At 46.3% G+C, this 19,486-nt stretch overlaps 1 protein-coding gene across 6 annotated transcripts in view; it reads left to right on the plus strand.

Annotated features, from left to right (window-relative positions):
- Window positions 1-2,722: 2,722 nt before the first annotated feature.
- Window positions 2,723-19,486, plus strand: part of LOC147606349 (uncharacterized) — an 84,401-nt gene continuing 67,637 nt past the window's right edge. For 2 of the 6 annotated variants that reach the window (XM_086792022.1, XM_086792023.1), the window contains exons 1-3: window positions 2,723-3,138; window positions 3,219-3,536; window positions 4,135-4,341. In XM_086792022.1, the coding sequence (XP_086648148.1) occupies window positions 3,016-3,138; window positions 3,219-3,536; window positions 4,135-4,341 (648 nt within the window). In that variant the 5' untranslated portion in view covers window positions 2,723-3,015. The remainder of the gene's footprint in view (window positions 3,139-3,218; window positions 3,537-4,134; window positions 4,342-19,486) is intronic. The other 4 variants (XM_086792026.1, XM_086792025.1, XM_086792024.1 and 1 more) reach the window with 4 other exon arrangements.

Here is a 19,486-nt window from a genome sequence, read left to right on the forward strand (position 1 = left end):
CCCATGAGCTCTCTTTTCCCCTTGAGGGAATTTTGGGTGGCCTTGGGGCATTTGGTAGCATGGAAATAAGAGTGGGGTCTGTACACCATTGTACCAAGGTTTATCAAGGTTTTGATGTCTTTTCCATCTCCAAAAACAATGCTCTTAATGATGTTTATAGATTTCTTAACTGCCCACCCCATTGCATGGCAAACCTTCCTTGCCTACATCTTAACTGCCCACCCCATTGCATGACAAACTTTCCTTGCCTACATATTACTCATTGGATCGAGGTGTTGTAAAAAGAAAAGTTGCCTAGATTTTCCATGGTATTCAAGCTTGTATAGTATTTTGTCTATTTAAGGATATCTTTCTCTTCAAGCCCATGCTCTTTAACCCTCATTTCTCATAGCCTTTGAAGCCCAAATGTGCATTGGCTTAATTCCCTATGTTGGTACATTACACTCCTTCACTTTGTCTTGGTCTTCTGTGATGCACTCCTAGTGCTCTTGAGAGCCTTGTTCACAAAGTTTTAACCTAGTTTATCTACTTGCACATGTTTATACAATCAGCCCCTTTCAATATGGATTTCTCATTAGGCACCTAATCCTATTGCCAATTTTGTTTCATAAATCTATTGCCACTCTTCTTTTTAGTATTTTCTAATGTTTTTACTTTATTTAGGTTAATGTTTTTGTCACACCAAACTAAGCAAGTATGAGAGATTGTAGTTCACAAACACACCTATGATATTGCATGCCACATAAGTGGCATATTTACAAATTTGGTGGATCCTATGAAATCTTGCTTCTAAGAGAAAGTTCCCTTCTTTTCTTGTCAACTGTGAGGAGTTGGTTTCATCATGCACGTACTAGAACTTGGGATGCACTCTTCTCTACCAAGTTTTGCTTTCTCTTTTATGCTCCTAGGTTCTAGTGCTTCCGTCCAAAGACACTTGTGTGTTGGTTTTCAAACTAGGGTTTTTATAGGTAAATCTTATTCCACCTAGCAAATTTTTAATACTCCCCCTAGAGCTTCAACTTTGAATTTCTTTATACTTATGGATCAAGAATCTTTTATTGCATCCCACCATTGTATGTTCTACGTTGATCCTTTGTTAATGAGCATCAAGATGCATCAACAACACCCCGTTCTTTCCTTTTACTTGTTCTCCCTTCTTTTAGCTCAATTTGAGGACTATTTGATGAAGAGAGAACCATCTCTATGTGTGGATTATCGATGTGAGTTTCATTTTCCTCCTCTTTGATTACCTTTTTTTTATATATAGATGCATCCAATATGATACTCCTTTTGAGATGTGCCGTCATCCTACCCACAACCATCAACAAGGTTAAGAACTTCATCAATAATACGATCCTCATCTGAAGTTGCATACAAGATACCTCCCTTGTATTGTTGTCATGGTAATCATCTATTAACTTTAATTAAATATGGCTTGGGCTTGTATCAACTATGGCCTTAAAAATTATAGCTTGCCTTCGCGTGATCAGTGGGAAAAATGTAACCCTAACCATTGTTGTATGTTATTATAGCCAATGCCCAAGTCTTTCAAGCTTAATAAGCCCATTTGCAAATGCATCCTTTCATCTATTTATAAAATCATTCTAAGAGTTGGGATGGTGAACACTAAAGAAACTACCACTTTTAACCCATATGTCATTTTGAAAGGGGTATTCATTTCTCTTCTCAATTAGATCCACTTAGCTCTAACTTCTTAGTGAGGATCCCATATAATACTAGTAGACCCAACTAATTGTTCCTGGGATCCTCACCAAGAAGTATTATATATATATATAATACTTCTTAGTGAGGATCCCATATAGTAGTGGTAGACCCAACTAATTGTTCCCCCATGTGTGTGTGTGTGTGTGTGTGTGTGTGTTAGCGAGGGTACCATTCCTAGTTACCACTCTCTACTCTACCACATACTCATTGAGCATCCCCCCAAACCTCTTTTACCTCTGTAGCCATGCCATCACAAAAAGGCATAAGAAGACCTTTGTTGCTTTATAGGATATGTGCCCATGAGAGTACTTACAACACCCCCCCCCTCCCCCCTTGTGATGTGTCCTTCCTTAGTTTTGCATAGAAGTGATAACTCTACAAACAACCTATGGTAAGACAACATTGGACACATTCCTTGTTAAATGCGTGGGCAAAGGAAGGTAGGCACGCCAACTAGGTCCACTGATGGCCTATACTAATGCGTGACCCTCTACATACATGGGGTGTCACTAGTGAGCATGTACGATCTTGTCTAAGAGCAAGTATGGAGCAAGATGCCCTAGATCTCAAAGGACTAATTTAGTCCCTCCACCCAACAACTGCAGATCCCTAGGTCCAATGGCCTATACTAATGCGTGATCCTCTACATACACAAGGTGTCACTAATGAGCATGTACGATCTTGTATAAGAGTAAGTCTGTGATAGCAAGATGCCCTAGATCTCAAAGGCCTAATCCCTTCCATTGAGGAGGATATCCTTTGACGACATAACAAGACTTTATCATAGAGAGGGGAGATGCCATGGCGATAACATCTCTCCTCTCTATGGCCGAGAGAGAGAGAGAGAGAGAGAGAGAGAGAGAGAGAGAGAGAGAACAATATCCTACCCCTCACCATGATGTGCATGTTCAAAAGCTTAGTGCGCTCTACTACAATCTAAACGTACGAGTGATCGTAGTCAACATTTCAAGAGAGAAAAAGAGACACACAATCAACTACACATGCAAAGCGTTTAAGTGTTTGTGCAATTGGGGAAAACGAGAGAGAGAGAGAGAGAGAGAGGGAGAGGGAGAGGGAGACTTAACCTTGCACCAATTGTGAAATGGGAAAGATTCATTTTTTTTTTCTAAAGAAAAAGTTTGAACTTGGAAAAACAGCTCGGGGGCTTATAAAAACCAAACGACAAAGATTTGAACTGTTGGTCCGGCCCTGCGTCGACGTCTGGCGGTTTTAGTCGCACATGCCTACAAATCGGCCTTCGAAGTGAGACCGGCCTGCTTACCCTAGTCCATGGCGTCCAGGAGCTTATTATGCAGATGCAAAAAGAGACCTCAGCTAAGCTTCTCTCCATGGTGCTCAAAGCAACAGGGTTTCTTCCGCACAGAACAGCAGAGCTCTACATCGTGCAATCAGGTTCTTGCATCTTCTCCTTCCTTCTATTCAGCTATTTTCTAAGGTATCAATTTACATGGAGAGATGGCTTGGTTTCTCAGACAGGTGACTTCCAAAGAACTGTTTCAAGTGCTGTCTCAAGGTCAGGTGTTGGCCTTCACACGGGCACCATATCCTGCCTGAAGCTTATGCCTGCTGCAGCTGGGGAAGGGCGTTATTTTGTTCATCTCTCCAAGGGTGCACAGAAGCATGATGAAGAAGTTAGGGTTCCTGCTTCCTTACGCTCAGTGGTAGAGACAACTCTGAGCACCTCCATCGGCCTAGGGCAAGCTAGGGTCCGGACTGTTGAGCATCTCCTTTCTGCCTTAGAAGGCCTTGGTGTTGACAACTGCCGAATAGAGATTGAAGGTGGAAATGAGGTACTTTTTCATCATGTCAACCGAACTCTAATCTTCTTCATGCTGTTACGAGGACAGTGTAATGAACTGCCATTGTGATTGGTCCTATTGAGACTCTTGGTAACCATTGCCAGATTGACCCTATTGAGACCCTTGGTTAACGCTGGTTACACACAGCCTGGGTGTCCTTTCTTGCCAAATCCCATGGGTTTGAGCTTTTGCATGTACTAGTGGTATGTGCTACCATGCTGAGGCACCCCCTTTACTCTGGGACCGCAGGCGGTACATCAACCTTGTGAGCCAAGCCCCACATCAACGACCTCTTGTGACTGGTGGTGGATGCATTTCCAGTCAAAGGTGGCCACCCAACTTTTTGTCACACTTATGGGCTTTATGTTGTAGGCGAGTGGTTTTTGTGTGATAGAGTGGGACACTGCCCATGTTGCATCCAAGTTTGTCTCCTGATTTGCCAGGTAGAAGGGGGCTGATGGGCAACCATGATGTGTGTAACCAGCCTTTGTAAGGAAGTTATGGCTGAGATCAAGAATGTGCTCTCATACCATGTGACTTTGATTTGATTCATTGTAATGAGAAGGTATTGTTTCATGTTTATTACCAGGTTCCTTTGTTGGACGGTTCTGCAAAGGTGTGGGTAGAGGCAATACAAGAAGCAGGGCTTTCTTTTGCAATGGACAAGGGGGGAAATAAAATTCGACGGAACATCTTCGCATTAAAGGAGCCTTTTGCTGTAGCAAAAGAAGACTCTTTTGTTGCTGCTTTTCCATCCTCAGATTTAAGGATCACATATGGCATCGACTTCCAAGAGGTACAACGTCTTGGATTTACTGGATGAATTCCTAGCTTTGCAAGGACCTTAGAAATGAGTCATGCTATATCCTCTGGGTATGAAATTTAAAGCAAATTGTCATTTCTGGCTAACATCTTTGGAAGAGCAATTGGTGTTCTTTGAAATTTTGAAAACGAAAGGGTGCTAGGTTGGAAGGTGTGTTGTAAAAAAGATACATATATGGGTGGTGTGTTGCTGTTTAAAGTGCACTTGCACTTCAAATTTTCTTTTGAAGAAGAAGGTGCTAGGTTGGAAGTTGTTCTTCCCTAAGAAAGCCTCTTGGGAGTAGTTTCTACTCACTCTTAGGGCATGCTAGGACTGATAGATTCTATGTGGATGATGTGGCCTAGCACTTTCCACATTGTAGTTTTCTTGGTCCAACAAGAGGAGGGTGGATAGAATCCATGCTAGGATTGATAGATTTTATGTGGATGAGGGAGCTTTCGATAGAGGCTGCACTATCTACATTGCACCAAGTACAGTTTTATGTCCTGCGCATCACTTATGTGAATGCCAATGGTCAATAGGATTTTGGGTAGGTCCAGAGGCCGAGTATACATTATTTAGGAGGCCCAAGTGGTGCCATGACGCCCCAAAGACTAGTTGACCAACTCAAGAAGCAGTTGGTGTAGTTGGCTCAATTGACCAAAGTTGCAACTAACCACAATGCACCAAAGTTCAAGCGACCAAGTGTGGAAGCAGTTGGCATAGTTGGCACAATTGACCAAAGTTCAACTAACCACAAATCCACTCTCCCCAAACCTGATTTATGCACTTTTAATTCTATGGGCTCTATCCCTAACATGTAGTCAACACACACATGGGGCGTCGGGGGGTGCCAAGAAAGAAAAGATTTGGCTAGCCCTAAGCTTGTGATACCAAAGTGGTAGTGGTGTTGGGGTAAAGGCATAATGCCCACCCTTATAGTGTGTACAAGCCCATAAGTTATAGTACATAGTACACTTAGTACTTTTAATGTACTAAGTGCACTATGTGTACTAGTGCAATATACATGTGTGATAGGGGAGTCACACACTCACTTGGTGAGTTGACTTATCCCCACAACTCTCTCTCTCTCCCTTGCTTCTCTGTGTATGTCTCCCACATGAACTCTTAACCTAACCCTAATTCCTGTTTCTCTCCCATCAACTGGTATCAGAGCAGGAGTCGAGGGCAGCCTTTTCTCCTTCAGCAGAGAGGCGAAGAGTTTCCTAGCGACTGTTGAATCAGCGTGGGAAATCGAAGCACTAGAGGGCTGGTCGGCAACTGTGTACTTGGCGATTGTGTGGCTGTGCAGTCCTTATGAGGGAAGAAGGCAGCCAAAGATCCCCATGAACCAGTCGACGGCGAGTAGGTGAGAAGCTTCGCAGCAAATTGGTGATCGCCGTATTGCAGAGAAAAAGCGGAAAGTGTTGGGCATACAAGTCCGACGTAGCACTACCAAGCGATGGCGCCGGCTGTGCGAACTCAGGCGAATCGGCTGCAAAGTGCATTAGCACTGGAGCCAGGCGAGCGAAGCGACCTGTGCTAGGCGAAGTGTTGGGCGGATGAGCGTGGAACGAACACGCGAGAGCAACGGTGGTGTCTTCAAGCGTACCCCTTCCACCTTCCGACACTTCATCTCTCGCGAGAGCTCCGCTGCGTTCCCTGCCGTCGCCGGCCGATACCACCTCTACATCTCCTACGCTTGCTCCTGGGCCTCCCGCTGCTACGCCTTCATCAAGCTTAAAGGCCTCGACCACGCAATCGGCATCACTAGACTAGTCGCACAGCACCAGCATTAGAAGAGCCGTCCCTACCTGCACAGCTGCAGGAGCAGCAGCAGCAGCATCATCTATACAGCAGCGCCTGAGGAGTCCCCCTTTCTGCACTCTTTTCCTGCAACAGCCTGCAAATTGGAGAAAAATCAGAAAATTACAAGGTATTTTCCTCAATTTTTTTTTTGGGATTTGCAATTGAGCAAGTACAATCAACAATTGAGCAGGTACAGGTGCCCAATTGCTCAATTTTTGAGCAAAATTGGCAAAATTGGGTGACATTGGTCACAATCAGGATCAATTTGCAGGAAATTGGTCACAATCAGGATCAATTCGCAGGAAATTGAATGTCGAAATTTGGGGCTTTTGATGTAATTGTGCAATTAAGCACTCATACATGCTGTATGATGTGAAAAATCGCACATTTGGGCAAAATTGCAGCAAATTGCAGTGCAAATCAAGGGGCTTTTGTGCCGATTTGGTCGATTTGCATGCAGGCAATCGCATTTGATGTTGTAGATAATGTGTTGATGCCTTACAAGCACTCAATGTGCCTGTAAATCAAGGGGCTTTCATGTATTTGATGTATATGTGGCCAGGGGGAAGCATCGTCAACACTCTGGATGCCTTCATGTGCTTCAATGTACCATGTATGATCAGAAATTGATCTTAATTCAAGGGGCTTTTCAAGTTTGTATGCTTGTTGAGCTTGGCAAAGCAGCAGGCAAGACATTTATGCCTTGAATCCTCAAAAATCAGCTTGCAGTCAAGGGGCTTTTGCCCAATTTCTGTTCGGGACTGTTGTATGCAGTGTTCGGGACTGTAAAAGTCTGATTTTCACTCATTTGGACAGCCAGGAGAGCATTTATTGCTACTGTACCTGCTGGTACAGATTTGGCACAGCTTTGTGCAAGTTTTGGCATGGCTGTACACTGTTTTGAGTGACCAAAAGGTTCAATTTCAGCTGTTGTACTTGCCGGTACAGGTTTGGTACATCATTTGTGAGCAATTGGTACTGTTGTACAGTACTTTGGAAGGGCAAAAGAGCACATTTAAGGTGCTGTCCAAAATCTGCAGCAACCAGATTTTGGTGTTTTCATCACATAAAGTGGGAGAAAAGTTGCATTCTTGCTTCCGCAGTGGGAGATAAAGCTTGGGAGAACAACTGTGAGCACTTTGTGTGCTTTTGGTGCAGTGTTTGCACATTTTGCAGGGAGTCAGGCATTGACAGGTTGCATTTTGCTATGGCAACCACAGGTGAGAGTTCTTCATTGCTTCACATTAAGAAGCTTGAAGGCTCGCATAATTATGATATTTGGCAAACCCAGTGCTACAATGTGTTGCTCCAGAAAAAGCAGCACAAGCCTATCAAAGAAAGGGGTGTGATGCCCGCTTCTCTTACAGCTGAAGAGTGGGAAGATATGGATGAGCTGGCAAGATCTACTATCATGTTGTCTGTGTCAGACTCATTACTTTTCAGCATTCGTGAAGAGAAGACAGCTTGGGGAATGTGGCAGAGATTGCAGGACTTGTATGCCCAACAAAGTGCCTCAAGCAAAGTGTATTGGTTGAAGAAACTCATAGGTCTTCAGATGAAGGAAGGGGCGTCTATGACAGCCCATCTAAATGAGTTTAATGGTATTGTCAGCCAGGTCATCAATCAAAAGTTGGCAATGGACGATGAGTTCAAAGCCACTTTTCTGTTATGCACTTTGCCAGAGAGTTGGGACACATTCAGGACAGCCACTAGCAATTCGAATGCTATGCTGTCATATGCAGATGTTGAGGGTGCTCTTCTTCAAGAAGAGATGAACAGGAAAAACAACTCTGTTGGAAAGTCCAATGCAATGAATGCACGTGGGAGATTCCAACAAAGGGGAAAAAGCCAAGAACGGGGAAGGAGCAAGTCTCGCTCCAAAAAGGATTTGGAATGCCATTATTGTGGCAAAAAGGGACACATTAAAAAGCAATGCTACAAATGGAAAAATGATCAAAAAGAAAAGGGAAAAGGCAAAGACAAAGAGAAAGATGAAGCCAAAGATGTAAAGCCAAAGGGTAAAAGTGGAGTCAAGATTGAAGAAATCAATGTGTCACATGCAGGTGGCAGTGAGGATGAGGTCCTATTTACGTCTTCACTTGATGCCCATTCACTTCTTACAGGTGGTCATGGTATGCACTCATGGATCATTGATTCAGGTGCCTCCTTTCATGTCACAGGTTGCAGAGACTTGTTTGTCAGGTATACTGCTGGCAATGAAGGAGTGGTTTATTTGGGTGATAACCATGCATGCAAAATTCTTGGCAGAGGTGATGTGAGGCTTGTATTTTCAGATGGCTCACAGCTTATGCTCCATGATGTCAGGCATGTGCCTGAGATCAAGAAGAACCTGCTTTCTACTGGACAGCTTGATGATGCTGATTATGTTACCACATTTGGTAGTGGAAAGTGGAAAATTAGTAAGGGCTCACTGGTTGTTGCCAGAGGCTCTAAGGTGGACACTCTTTATTTCATGCATGCAGGTGTTTGTCACCATGCTAATGTAAATGCAACCGAGCTGCCGGAAATTTCTATGTGGCATAGCCGGTTGGGACACATGAGTGTCAAGGGAATGGAGCAATTGTCTCGTTTGGGTTACTTGCCTTCTCTAAAGTTTTCAAGTTTTCAATTTTGTGAGCATTGTATATATGGTAGGCAACTACAGTGCCTCCACAAGAAAGCTCTTGGACAGAAAGATGCTCAGTTAGAGCTTGTGCATACAGATGTATGTGAGATGCCTCAGCTTTCTTTGGGAGGGGCAAAATACTTTGTGTCTTTTATAGATGATGCCACACGTAAGGTGTGGGTTTATCCTCTTCGTTTGAAGAGTGATACATTCTCAGTGTTTCAGAAGTTTGTTGCTCATGTTGAGAATCAAACTGGTAAATCCCTGAAAGCTTTGCGTTCCGACAATGGTGGAGAGTATATGTCCAAACAGTTTCAGGACTTTTGTGATGCTAAAGGCATCAAGAGGGAGCTCTCTACTCTTTATGATCCTCCACAAAACGGGACAGCAGAGAGGATGAACAGGACCATACAGGAGAAGGTCCGTTCTATGTTGTCACATGCTGCATTACCTCATGGTTTTTGGGCTGAAGCTGTTATGACAGCCGTTCACCTTATAAACAGGTCACCTAACACGAGGCTTGGTGGGAAAGTGCCAGAAGAAGTATGGACAGGGAAGCCTCCGTCATACAAGCACTTGAGAGTATTTGGTTGCGTTGCGTACGTGCACATACGCAGGGAAATGCGCACCAAACTTGATCCTAAGTCTCACAAATGCATATTCCTAGGATATGGTGACAGAGGTGAAATGGGGTATAGACTTTGGGATCCCATGAATAGAAAGATCATATTTAGCAATGATGTCATTTTTGATGAAACATGCATGTATAAGGAGCCTGCAAGGCAACAGGAGCCTGGCAGAGTCATCTTTGATGATGATGGACATCATGGACAACAACAAAGGGCTGTAAATCAGCCATTACAGCAGGAAAACCAGCCCTTAAATGGTGCTGAAAATGGTCCAAATGGACAGCTAGAGATGGCAGAAGATATCCCTATGGATATACCACAGTTGGAGGAGATACCGGGCATGATTTTTCAGCCTTATGGCATGGAGCAGGAGCCACCAATGGGTGATATGCAGGCTGGACAACAACCTGCAAATGATGGTCATTGGGTACGGAGGTCCACTAGACCCTCCAGAGCCCCTGACAGGTTTGTTCCAGGGGTTGACTATTTGATGCTTACTGACTGTGGGGAGCCCTCATGTTATAAGGAGGCTTTACAGAGGGCAGACAAGGCTCTATGGGAGCGTGCCATGAAGTCAGAGATGGATTCTCTGCATAAAAATGGAACTTGGAAGTTGGTGCATTTGCCTGCAGGCAAGAAGGTTTTGCCATGTAAGTGGGTATACAGGCTCAAAGTTGCACCAGATGCAAAGCCAAGATACAAAGCCAGGTTAGTGGCTAAGGGCTTTAAGCAGTAATATGGTGTGGACTTTGATGAGATCTTCTCTCCAGTGGTCAAAATGACCACACTTAGAGCTGTGTTGGCTTTGGTTGCGCATGATGATCTGGACTTGATTCAGATGGATGTGAAGACTGCTTTTCTTCACGGTGATCTCCATGAGGAGATATATATGCAGCAGCGAGAGGGTTATGCAGTGAGTGGAAGGAGAAGCTTGTATGCAAGCTGAAAAAGAGTCTTTATGGGCTCAAACAGGCATCAAGAGAATGGTATCATAAATTTGATACATTCATGAAATCACAGAAATTCAGGAGAAGTGACATAGATCACTGCTTGTACACCAAGAAAGCTTTGGATGGCAGTCTATTGATCCTCATCTTGTATGTTGATGATATGTTGATTGCCGGAAAATCTCGTAAGGAGATGGATGCCTTGAAGCAGAGGCTGCATCAAACCTTTGATATGAAGGATTTGGGTGATGCAAATCACATCTTGGGTATGCGGATACTTCGGGACAGAAATCAGCATGTGTTGTATTTGTCTCAGAAGGAATACATTGGCAAAGTCTTGCAGAGGTTCAATATGGACGGGGGGAAGAAGACTAGTACTCCTTTGCCTCCATATGTGAAACTCAGTGCTATGGACAGCCCACAGTCAGATAGAGACAGGGCTGATATGGCCAAGATTCCGTATGCTTCAGCTTGTGGCAGTCTCATGTATGCCATGGTTGCTACTAGGCCGGACATTGCATTTGCAGTGGGAGTGGTTTCTAGATACATGGCCAACCCTGGCAAGAAGCATTGGGAAGCAGTGAAAGGTGTCATGAGATACCTGAAGGGCACACAGGATATGTGCATTTGTTTTGGCAAACAGGATGCATTAGTGCATGGTTATACGGATTCGGATTATGCCGGTCATCCAGATAACCGGAAGTCTACTACCGGTTATGTATTTACATTCACAGGAGGTGCTGTGTCATGGATATCCAGGATGCAGAAGTGCACTGCCTTATCTACTACAGAGGCCGAGTATATTGCAGCCACAGAGGCTTGCAAGGAGGCATTATGGCTATCTCGGTTAGTGGTTGATTTGGGTTATACAGGGGATATTCCATTGTTGCATTGTGACAGTCAGAGTGCCATCCAGTTGGCAAAGAACCCTGTCTTTCATGCAAAGACGAAGCATGTGGATGTGAAGTATCACTTCATCAGAGAGGTGATAGAGAACAAGCAAATTCAGCTTGTTAAGATTCATACGGATGACAACCGGGCTGATTTGTTGCCAAAGAGTTTGCCTTCGGAGCGGTTTGCTCATTGCAGACACTTGATGGGCATTGGATGAGGCCAGTTTCAGCCTTGATATGGCCTTGTATATTATCATGTACATGCTGATTTTTTCTTTTCCTTTACTTAAGGGCACTTTGCCTTTAAGTGGGAGGTTGTTGGGGTAAAGGCATAATGCCCACCCTTATAGTGTGTACAAGCCCATAAGTTATAGTACATAGTACACTTAGTACTTTTAATGTACTAAGTGCACTATGTGTACTAGTGCAATATACATGTGTGATAGGGGAGTCACACACTCACTTGGTGAGTTGACTTATCCCCACAACTCTCTCTCTCTCTCTCTTGCTTCTCTGTGTATGTCTCCCACATGAACTCTTAACCTAACCCTAATTCCTGTTTCTCTCCCATCAAGTGGTTCCCAAGAGTGTCTTATGTATCCGGTTCATCAAGCTTGGTAGTATTATGTACAAGCTTCGAGGTGTTATGTACTTGATGCTAACCGTAGGGCTAATTTGGGGACTAGGGTAGTAGGAGCCCTGGGGATTAGGAATAGTAGGGGCTAAGGCTTATAAGTTAATAACAAGGCTTATAAGTTAATAATCCCATAAGTATAGCTTTTATTGGAAAAAGCTATATAAGTGAGGATTATTGTAACAGCCAAGAAATATACTCGGCTCGCTGAAGCTCCCGCCTTCACCCGTGCTCGCGCTCGCGTTGCCTGCTCGCCCCTCGCCTTCCCTCCCCCCCCCCCCCCCCCCCGCCTGCCCCATCGCTTATGCGCCCCCCCTTCATCTCGCCATTGCGCCCCCCCCCCTTCATCTCGCCTTCTCGCCCTCTCTCGCGCTGAAGCGCCCGCCCCCCTTCAGCTTGCCATCGTGCCCCCCTCCCCTCGTCAGCGCCCCGTCCCCCCCCCCCGCCAGCCCCCTCTCCCCCCCGCCTCTCCTTTCGTGCCGCCCCCACCCCCCCCGGGGGTTTTTATTCTTTGCCGCATTATCCCAACCCCCGCCCCTTCCCGTCTTGCTGGTTTTTCCGCCCCTTAGGGGTTTTTCTTAAAAAAAAAAAAAAAAACCTTCCGCTTGTCCTTTTCGCCCTTCGTGTGCAGCTCGGTTCTTGCAGGTATCGCATTCGCTCCGCCTTCGCCACAGCTTCAGACTCTGATGGAGGCTCCTCCCGCCCACCTCAGAGGGACTCTTCTGCAGCCCCCTCGACCGCCCCTGAGGATACCCCCATCAGGCTTTCTCTTTCGCCAGAAGAGGAAGCGAGCCTCGCCGCAGAGGTGGAACGCCTCTAGGCACATTCCACCATCTGCCGTATAGTCGGCACTCGCCCCAGCAGAGGGGAGATCCGGGATCTTCTTCAGGCCCGCCTTCTTGCAGACGTGGGCAAGATCCTGGACGTTCAGCTTCTGGGCCGTGGACACTACCAGATCGAGTTCGAGACTTCCCAGAGTGTGGCCCAGGTTCTTGCCATGAGCCCCCTTGACATCAGGGGCGCTCGGGCATTCTTTAGACCTTGGCAGCATGGCTTTGACCCCGCAGCAGCCGAGCAGGGAGAGCGCCTTTTCCATGTTACTGTTTGCTTCTCTGGACTCCGCCGTGAGTACCTTCCGCTCCTTTCGAGGCTAGGAGCACTGGTGGGCTCGGTGCTCGAGACTGGCCCCACTGCAGCCTCAGTGGTGGCTAGAGCAGCTGGGCTACCTTCGGTCAGAGTCTTGGTTCGTGACATCTCCTCCCTTCCGAAGGTCATTCAGCTACCTAGGATAGGGGGGGGGGATGGATTGATCAGAGAGAGTGGAGTTCTCGGGGCTCCCGAACCAGTGCTTTATTTGTAGACAGGTCGGCCACCTGGCCAAGGCCTGCCCTTGCAGGAGACCCCGACCTGCACCGCAGCAGCAGGCCCCTGATGGCCCGCCCACAGATGCGGCTCAGCAGGCAGCCTCCGGGACACCTGCTCAGCCCAGAGAGATCTCAGAGTGGCAGCCTGGACAAGGGCGCCGTTGAGGGAGACAGCCCCAGCAGCACGCCCAGAGACCGATGCAGCAGCAGCAGCAGCCACAGACTCAGCATCATTGGGTTCCCGTGAGGAACAGCTTTGCTCCCCTCCAGGAGGAGACCCCAGCGTCGACTGAGGACCAGGAGATGCCAGCACCCCCTCCTTCGCCCCCACCCCCCCCTCCCTCGTCCCCCACTCCAACCTCGCTTCCTCCTTCGCCTCCTCCTGTCCCCGTTCCGGTTCAATACAACCAGCCCTAACTCCTCATACACTTGGAGTTGTGTGAACATGAAACGACAAACTGTCCTTCCGAGACCACGCACGAACATGCGCTCTTGTACCAGAGCTTGGCACGCACAACTCACAGAGGAACAGGCTTGGTCCTTCCAAGTGTAGGCACACAAATAGGTGCTCACACTCTACAAGTACACGAACAGGTACTTGTAGAAGATCCGGTACACAAGTTGGTACTGTTAGGGTTTCAGCAGGTACGTCTGTGAGTACAAATCTGAATTTTCAGCAAGTACAGCTGGTATAGTTAGGGTTTCAGCAGGTACAACAGGGAGTACAGTTCTGATTTTCAGCAAGTACAGCTGGTACAGTTAGGGTTTCACCAGGTACGGTGGCTGGTACATCCGGCACAGTAGGTACAGCAGATGCCCATAGCAGGTACACAGCAGGTACAGCTAGTATAGAGGTACAGCAGGTACTGTTCGGTTTTCAGCAAGCACAGCAGGTACAAAAGGTACATCAAGTACTGTTAGGGTTTCAGTAGGTACAGTAGGTGCCCACTGCAGGTACAGCCGGTACTGTTGGTACACAAGGTACAATAGGTACAGTTAGGGTTTCAGCAGGTGCACAACAGAAAAAGGGAAGTGAACCAAGGAGAGTTGGGCGCCAGCCATAGTTGTCACAGTACGAAAATACAATACCGTACGGGAATTTTCGGTATGATATGAAATTTTGGGATACTGTATGATAAAATACATTTTTAAAAAAATAACACTTACAAATTGTGGAGCTTCAAGCTTGAATGTGAGGGAAGGTTGGGAGAGTCCACAGTGCTTGAGGAGCTAGAACATGGAGATGTGTCTCTCCAACTTGGATCTCCCAATTGTCTAAAAAAAAGAGCTTGCATGGGTAATGCGATGCCAAAGGTCTCCCAGTGTAGTGTTTACGACTCCTTGCATAGATATGGGCAATGCATCTAGGGTGATAGGTTTAGGGACTCCTCTGCAGATCAAAATGGCCCTGTCTTCCCCCTCGTACATAACTTGAGGATCTGACTGTCTAGCCTACCTATACCAAGGATCTCCAAGTGATGTATCAAGATTCTCTCCTCATCCTACCAATAAAGTGTACACTACTAGTCTACCTTGCCACATTTTTTGGGTCTCTTAGCAACCCCATATGGAATGTTGAGTGGACATGAAAGTTGCAAAGTATTGCGGGCATTTGGGATCTTCCGTCTTTAACTGTTGAGCATCTATTTCTCTCCGCCGAGGCGCTCGCGCGGGGCTCTAATAAATTGAACTGCTTAGGTCATAAAACCTTTGCAATAATAAACAAGGGTTAAATGAATACTTACTACGTGTTCACATGCCACAAACCATGTCAGAATACAAGGCATTCACACGGCTTAGGGGTTGGGGTCCCTTGCTCGTCAAGTGGACATGTCATAACAGGCATTCACACGAAAACAAGTCACGCGAAAACAATTTCAAACAATCAGAGATGCATGCATATGCATTATGCAACGGAAATATCTCTCGTTCCTGGAACTTGTAAATAGCAGGTCTTCCCGAGCACGGAACTGGCTCAATGGGAAGTCTAAACTGGGATCCCTGATAGTGGGTTCCACGTCTTGGCCACACTACGGGTGACACGAGGCTTGGCCTCCCGTAGGTGACGCGAGTCCTGGCCTCAATACGGGCGACATGAAGCTCCTTGGTCTCCCGTACCTTGGCACAAAAATAGAGAAAGACCACTTGGGCGGCCAAATGGTGACATTCCCCCCCGGCTTGTAAACAATTGACTTCAATTGAAAAGCCTCCAAATATGCCTGAAGAAGTTGTGGGTAATCTTTGAAGTAGTCTTCATCAACCCATTTTGCGTCGATAGGCAAATAGTTCTCGAACTTTACAAGGTATCTCCTGGAAAGCTTATCGACAAGTAGCTTTCTCTCCTTGTGAAACAGAATCTGTTCAGGTTGAAGAACTTCCTCTAGTTCATCAACCTCTGGCGGCTCTTATGTGTGACAGGTGTCAGGCAAAAATCTGAGAAGTGTTTTGGGTTTGTGTACATATGGGATGCATGGTATGCAATAAAACTTTGCCGTGAATGCCCTGGCAAATGTACAGAGCGAATGGCTTTGCAGTGAGCTAGTACGTGCGTGTTGTTTTTTTCGAGAGCAGGTGCTTGAGATTTGGAAGTTTTTTTTATTGCAGCAGTATGGTGTGCGGGTGGTTGCCAAATGCAGGGCACCGACCGATTCGAAAGAGAGCCGCCTTTGGAGCATGGGCAATGGTCGTGTTTGGGTAAGTTTTTGCATCCGTTTTGGAAAGTCATGTGGGCGCCGCACGTGCAAGTGAAGCAAGGTAAAGAAAAGTTGGTGGTGGCCATCATTGAAGCTTTAAAAAAATATATGAAAATGATATCCACGTGGCCAGCTTGTAGGAGACCACATGGAGGTTTATCTCGCTGCCAGCGTGAGGTTCAAGAAGGTTGGCGAAGCGTGGACGCGAGGAAGAAGTGGAATCGGGTTGTAAAAAGGGAGTTGGCGGCCTTGTGCAGAGGGGCTCTCGGGGAAGTGAAGGCCTGGCTCTGGTGAGTCTGCAGAGAGACGCAGACAAGGTGAGAGTGTTGCCGCCTTGTGGGAGAGAGCCTGGAGCCTGCGACCAGAGGGTGGCTTTTTGCTCGGGTGATCGTGCAGAGGCTGACGAGTAGGCGCTGCAGAGGGCCAAGCGAAAGTTGGGGAGCCGCCTTGGTGATGAGAAGCGTTGGGTACGTCAGCGAAAGAGGTAGCAGCTGCAGGCACTGCAGAGAGGGAGCCGCTAGGAGGAGTCGCCGGTGACAGTGAAGAGAGAGTGGCCTTTTGTTTGTTGTGTGTGGCTAGGTGCAGCCGCAAGCACACGGGGATGCTTCTCTTGGAGCCGCAGCGCAGCAGGGCAGGGGAGTAGCGTGGACAGGCGGCTGGCGAGGGACTGTAAGGAAGCCGTCTCAGGTGTGGCTGGCGACAGTCAGGTGAACAGGTCTGGTGGACAGCGTGGATGTGTGCAGCAAAAGAAGAGAGGGGACAGAGTGAAGCAGTGAAGGAGGGTTGCTGGTGGGGCGCCCTCTGAAGAGAAAGAGTGCCTTGGGTGTTTTGTGTTGGCTGCAGTAGAGGTGCTGATGTGTGAACTGGAGACAGGTGAAACTCGCCTACGACACTTGGCAGGCAGTAGCTGGATAAAGAGTAGCCGGGCTACAAAGGAAGTTGAGGGTTGCTGGTGGGGCGCCCTTTGAAGAGAAGCAGGACCGGGAGAGAGGCTTGGTTGTCAGACGCAAGGGTGGATTCCCTTGGCAGTAAATCCAAGCCAGAGTCTTGGTTTTTGGTGAAATTGCTGAGTTTGTACAGTGTGGATGGTGCTGTGTATGTTTTTGCTGAATGATCATTTGTCTATCGTGGTTTTGAGCTATCTTTCTGGTGTGGGTGGGTGGTGAAGTGTGAGAAGTGTTCCAGCCGGTGGCTGGTGGTGCCCCCATTGTTGTGGTGTTTATCAAAGTTTGGGAGGTGAAGGGCTATAGAGGCATGGTCTTTGTTCTTGTTTTCACCTCACAACAGGCTCTTGTAATACCTAGAAGAGAGCTTAGGGTATGCTCCCTCGGACCTCCTTTCTTGGCCTCTTACGAAGTCTTGCTTTCTCAAATTTCAGCAATAATCATTTTCTTTGATGTCTTACCTCTTTTCTATGCTTGTCGGCAGCCTTCTTATGCTTGTCTTGTGTGAACGAGCAGGCATGCACTTCAGTGTTGTATGCAAACTCTACCAATGGTAGATAGTTTTCCCAAGTTGTTTTTTGGTCTGCAATGGCGAAGCAATACATGCAAAGAGTGTGATAAAACGCCTGTAATATGAGTATAAGCCCAAAAAGCTTCGTACTTCATGTACAGAAGATAGCTCAGGCCAATTCCGAATGGCTTCAATCTTTGCAAGGTTCATCGTGACGCCATTCTTTGATACAATATGCTCCAAATAGTGAATCTTGGAAAGAAAAAATTCACTCTTTTTTGCATTAATGAAGAGCTTGTGGTTATGAAGCTATTCAAAAACAATGGCCAAATGTTGGCGGTGCTCTTGTTGCTCATTCTTGAAAAATACCAAGATATCATAAAAAAACACCTGTGAATTTCCGATGCTCACGGAAAATGTGATCCATCATTCTATTGAACATGGCCAGTACATTCGTAAGATCAAACGGCATAACCAAAAACTCAGTCCAAATGACATCTTGAATGCTGTTTTGTGTATATCTTGCGGTGCCACACGCACCTGGTGATACCCACTCTTAAGATCAATGTGACTGAAACATGTAGATCCATCAAGTTTATCGAGGATGTCATCTATGCACGGGATTGGAAACCGGTTCTTGATAGTAAGCTTATTTAAAGCCTGGTAATCCACACACATACGGAAGGAACCATCCTTCTTTTGCACTAGCAAGCCCGGTGAGCAATATGGCGAAGAGCTTGGCGGAGCCAAACCTCGGTCCAAAAGCTCCGCCACCTATTTCATAATCTCCTCTTGTTGTGCTCGGCTTACCCTATATGCAGGTCTATTTCGTGGGGAACTACCTGGCACCAAATCAATGCGATGATTCTCGGGTCTCTTAGGAGGTAGCTCTCCTAGTAATGCATTTGCAAAGCAATCCTTGTATGCATTTAAAAATTTCAGCCTTTCACTTGTGAGAGTATCTACGCATGCATCATTACATTCGACCTTATCACGGACAAAGAGTAAGTACATGGAAACACTCTTTCTCATTGCTTTATTAATCTGAACACGAGATACAATTGGGATGTCTCTCTCTTGGCTAGCATCAATAACATGCATGCGGCCTCTATGCATAAAAGTAATCCGGTTGGTCTTGTACTCTTTGTGTGGCTCAATGCGGTGATGCCATGGCTTTCCCAGCAATCCATCACATCTCTGCAATGGTGCAACCAAGAAATTCTCATGATCAAGATACCCCTGGATGTGTATGCGCAACTTTCCAATGATAGGGGTCACTTGCACTTGTTTTCCTACAAAAGCAGCCTCCGCTTCAATATGGGGTCCCATGTCCTCTACATGAATGTTCAATGTGGATGCCATCTCCATAGAAATGAAGTTGTCCGGCACAATCATCAAACATAAAGAGTGCGGGCTGATACCAAGAAATTCTCATGATCAAGATACCCCTGGATGTGTATGCGCAACTTTCCAATGATAGGGGTCACTTGCACTTGTTTTCCTACAAAAGCAACCTCCGCTTCAATATGGGGTCCCATGTCCTCTACATGAATGTTCAATGTGGATGCCATCTCCATAGAAATGAAGTTGTCCGGCACAATCATCAAACATAAAGAGTGCGGGCTGATCCTTAAGTTGTCCTCATGCTTTGCAAACCATCCTCTCTTTGTCATCCTTACCTGTATTCCCTTGCACATCGGGAATGGCATGCACATTAGCCTTTTGTTGCTTCTCATTGTCCTTATTCTTGCACTTAGGACATTCACGAAACATGTGATCTTGGCTGCCACATGAGAAGCAGTATATTACTCCCTTTGCTCAGGAGTGAGGCTAAACTTGTGCTTTTTCTGAGAGGCATCCTTTCACTGCTTATTTTCAACCTTCTTACCACTCTTTACATCGTTCACAAAAGGTTTAGCATGCTGTCCGCTCTTTTGCATGCTATGACCAGCCCTTTCTTTGCCCTTGAATGCATGGTCTCCTTTGCTAGAACGCTGCACTTTGTGCTCCAATTGCTCGGTGGCAAGAGCGGCTGCAATGTAGTCCTGTAAAGCAGCATTATGATGCGTATCAAGTCCGGATTTGTAGA

The sequence above is a fragment of the Cibotium barometz genome, chromosome 57, assembly GCF_041138505.1.
Source record: "Cibotium barometz isolate CiBa-2024 chromosome 57, ASM4113850v1, whole genome shotgun sequence".
Classification (NCBI taxonomy): Eukaryota; Viridiplantae; Streptophyta; class Polypodiopsida; order Cyatheales; family Cibotiaceae; genus Cibotium; species Cibotium barometz.